This window comes from Malania oleifera, chromosome 1, assembly GCF_029873635.1.
Source record: "Malania oleifera isolate guangnan ecotype guangnan chromosome 1, ASM2987363v1, whole genome shotgun sequence".
Lineage (NCBI taxonomy): Eukaryota > Viridiplantae > Streptophyta > Magnoliopsida > Santalales > Ximeniaceae > Malania > Malania oleifera.
In genome coordinates, this window is record NC_080417.1 from 27,290,571 (window position 1) to 27,292,767 (window position 2,197).

At 47.3% G+C, this 2,197-nt stretch overlaps 1 protein-coding gene across 1 annotated transcript; it reads right to left on the reverse strand.

Moving 5' to 3' along the window:
- Window positions 1-271: 271 nt before the first annotated feature.
- LOC131153129 (probable galacturonosyltransferase-like 1) lies at window positions 272-1,914 on the reverse strand. The gene has a single exon (XM_058105211.1). It carries the CDS (start codon window positions 1,828-1,830, stop codon window positions 727-729), a length of 1,104 nt encoding a protein of 367 aa, XP_057961194.1. The 5' UTR covers window positions 1,831-1,914; the 3' UTR covers window positions 272-726.
- Between the last annotated feature and the right edge of the window lie 283 nt (window positions 1,915-2,197).

Genomic DNA, 2,197 nt, shown 5'->3' on the forward strand with positions numbered 1-2,197 from the left:
TTTTTATTCCGAATCTCAATAATAATAATAATAATAATAATAATAATAATAATAATAAAGTGTATGTAATGTAATGGTGTGCATTCATATGGTGGGCCACAAGCGATAAAATTAGGGATAAAATTTAGCTGGTTGACTTAAATTAATCAATAATTAGTTTGCATCCAAATTTATAACCTGCAACTTTATATCATTACAAATTATGTTCATACAAAAAAAAAATAAAGTAAAGAACTAGAATCCAACATCAACGGAAAATACAAAAAGTCTATTATTCATCAGTGATCTTCAACTCTATATTTGAGAAAATATTATGTATACAGGTGTGAGGTACCATCACAACTTTAAAAAGATAAAAAATAAAATTTTAGAAACGTTACATCACTATATGTCTCTAACGTTTCTAAAGTTTTATTAGTTTGCATCCCACACATCAAATTAAACAAAAACAAAAAAAACAAAAAAACAAACAAACATATACCAAGAAACCAGCTAAAAATGGAAAGATTTAACCATGGTATAATCCACAGACAGCCCCAACCTGCAGAAACAGCACTAATCCAAGAGATATAGAATCATATCTACACGGTCGATCTGTTCCATTCATCTGAGTCTCAGACAAGAATCCAAAAATTACAATTACAAGACAACAAATATTATTACCACATTTTAGACACCTTCCTCGTATATCCTCCGTATGTTTATATATTAACTGTTCTCTACACCTCAAGAATCGAGAGCAAATGGCACTTCCAAAAGATCGTAAGGAGCCCACAATGCATCCAACGGGCAGGGCCTGTTAGCGTCCAGCCGCGCCCATGGCTTCCCCTTCCCGCTCCAGTGCAACAGGCTCACCGGCCCCGGATGCAGATCCCGGCAAAGCCCCCGGTAATTGTCTCCCCCCAACCCGTGCTGATTCCACCGGTGATCCACCGGCGCTATATTCCCCGCGAAAACCAACAAGAATGGCGGCAACGACCCCAGTTCGTATATCCTCATTCGCTTCTGAAGCTCCATCCACTCCTGGATCTTAGCCGTGTACTGGCCTTCGCGCCACCGCTCCAGGTCTATCACCATCACTCCGGTGTTGAAGTAGCAGGCGTTGCGTCCGGCGAAGGTCAGGGAGAGCGAGGGGTTGGACCAGAACGACGGCGTGAAGTAGGAAGTGAAGTTGGCGTTGCAGTACTCGGGAGCGGCGAGGACGGCGCCGCTGCCGAGGGGGGTCGCGGCGAGCTTCGCGATGTCGTCGACGAGGATGAGGTCGGAGTCGAGATAGACGGCGCGGCGGACACAAGAGGGGAGGAGGTCGGCTAGGTAGTTGCGCGCGTAGTTGAGGGGGCAATCGAGCGCCGCCCGGATGGATGTGGAGATGAGGCCGGAGACGGCGGCGGAATCAAAGCGGTAGACGCGGAAGCGGAGGGAGGGAAAGGAGCGGGAAAGGGTGGCACGCAGGCGGCGGGCGTCGGCTGACGCGGCCGCGACGAAGTGGAAGTTGACGTTTTCGGGGCAGGCAGAGTGCTGGAGGATGGAGTGGACGGCGGCCATGGATCCCCGGAGGTAGGCGGCGTCGAGGGTCATCGCCACGTGGACCGCTTGGTCGGAGCAAATGGCCGGGCCCAAATCCTCATGTCCGTTGCCCTCTTCTTCATCGTGAAGGGTGTGGTTGTAGTGGATGGAAGGGCAATGCGGGGAATTGCGGAATTGCGGGGCTTCCCTAAAGCGGTGGTTGGGGGCGGCGCCGTCGATACCAGCGGCGGCAAGCTGGCGGAGGTGGAGGAGCAGGATAGAGAGGAGAAAGAAGTGGGTGAAAAATGGTAAAGGTTTTCGCATTGTGTTGGGGCGAAGGATGGGGAGGGAGGGTAGCAACCAAATCTTAAAGTAGTGGCTTCATATATGCATAATTATTTAAGGTGGGTGGTCAGTTCAGGCGAGGCACATTTATTTATTTATTTATTTTATTTTCCTTTTGTTGTATTGCAATTGTAATTTCTAATTTGTGTAAGAAATTAAGAAATATATTGGGAAGAAGGGTGATGGGTAGCTGCCAGAATGTGGAGATGGGGAGCTTGGCTTTGAACCCACGTTGGTCCAAAAGTGCTGGCTAAGAAGCCAAGTCAAATTGTACGTCTCTTTAATGATTTTTCAACCTCTTCAAGGCCTATGGATGAAGCCATGAGGCTCTACCATTTTCTATTTT

Coding starts and splice junctions, on each gene's coding strand:
- LOC131153129 (XM_058105211.1), bottom strand. CDS start 1,830: ATGCGAAAACCTTTACCATTTTTCACCCACTTCTTTCTCCTCTCTATC.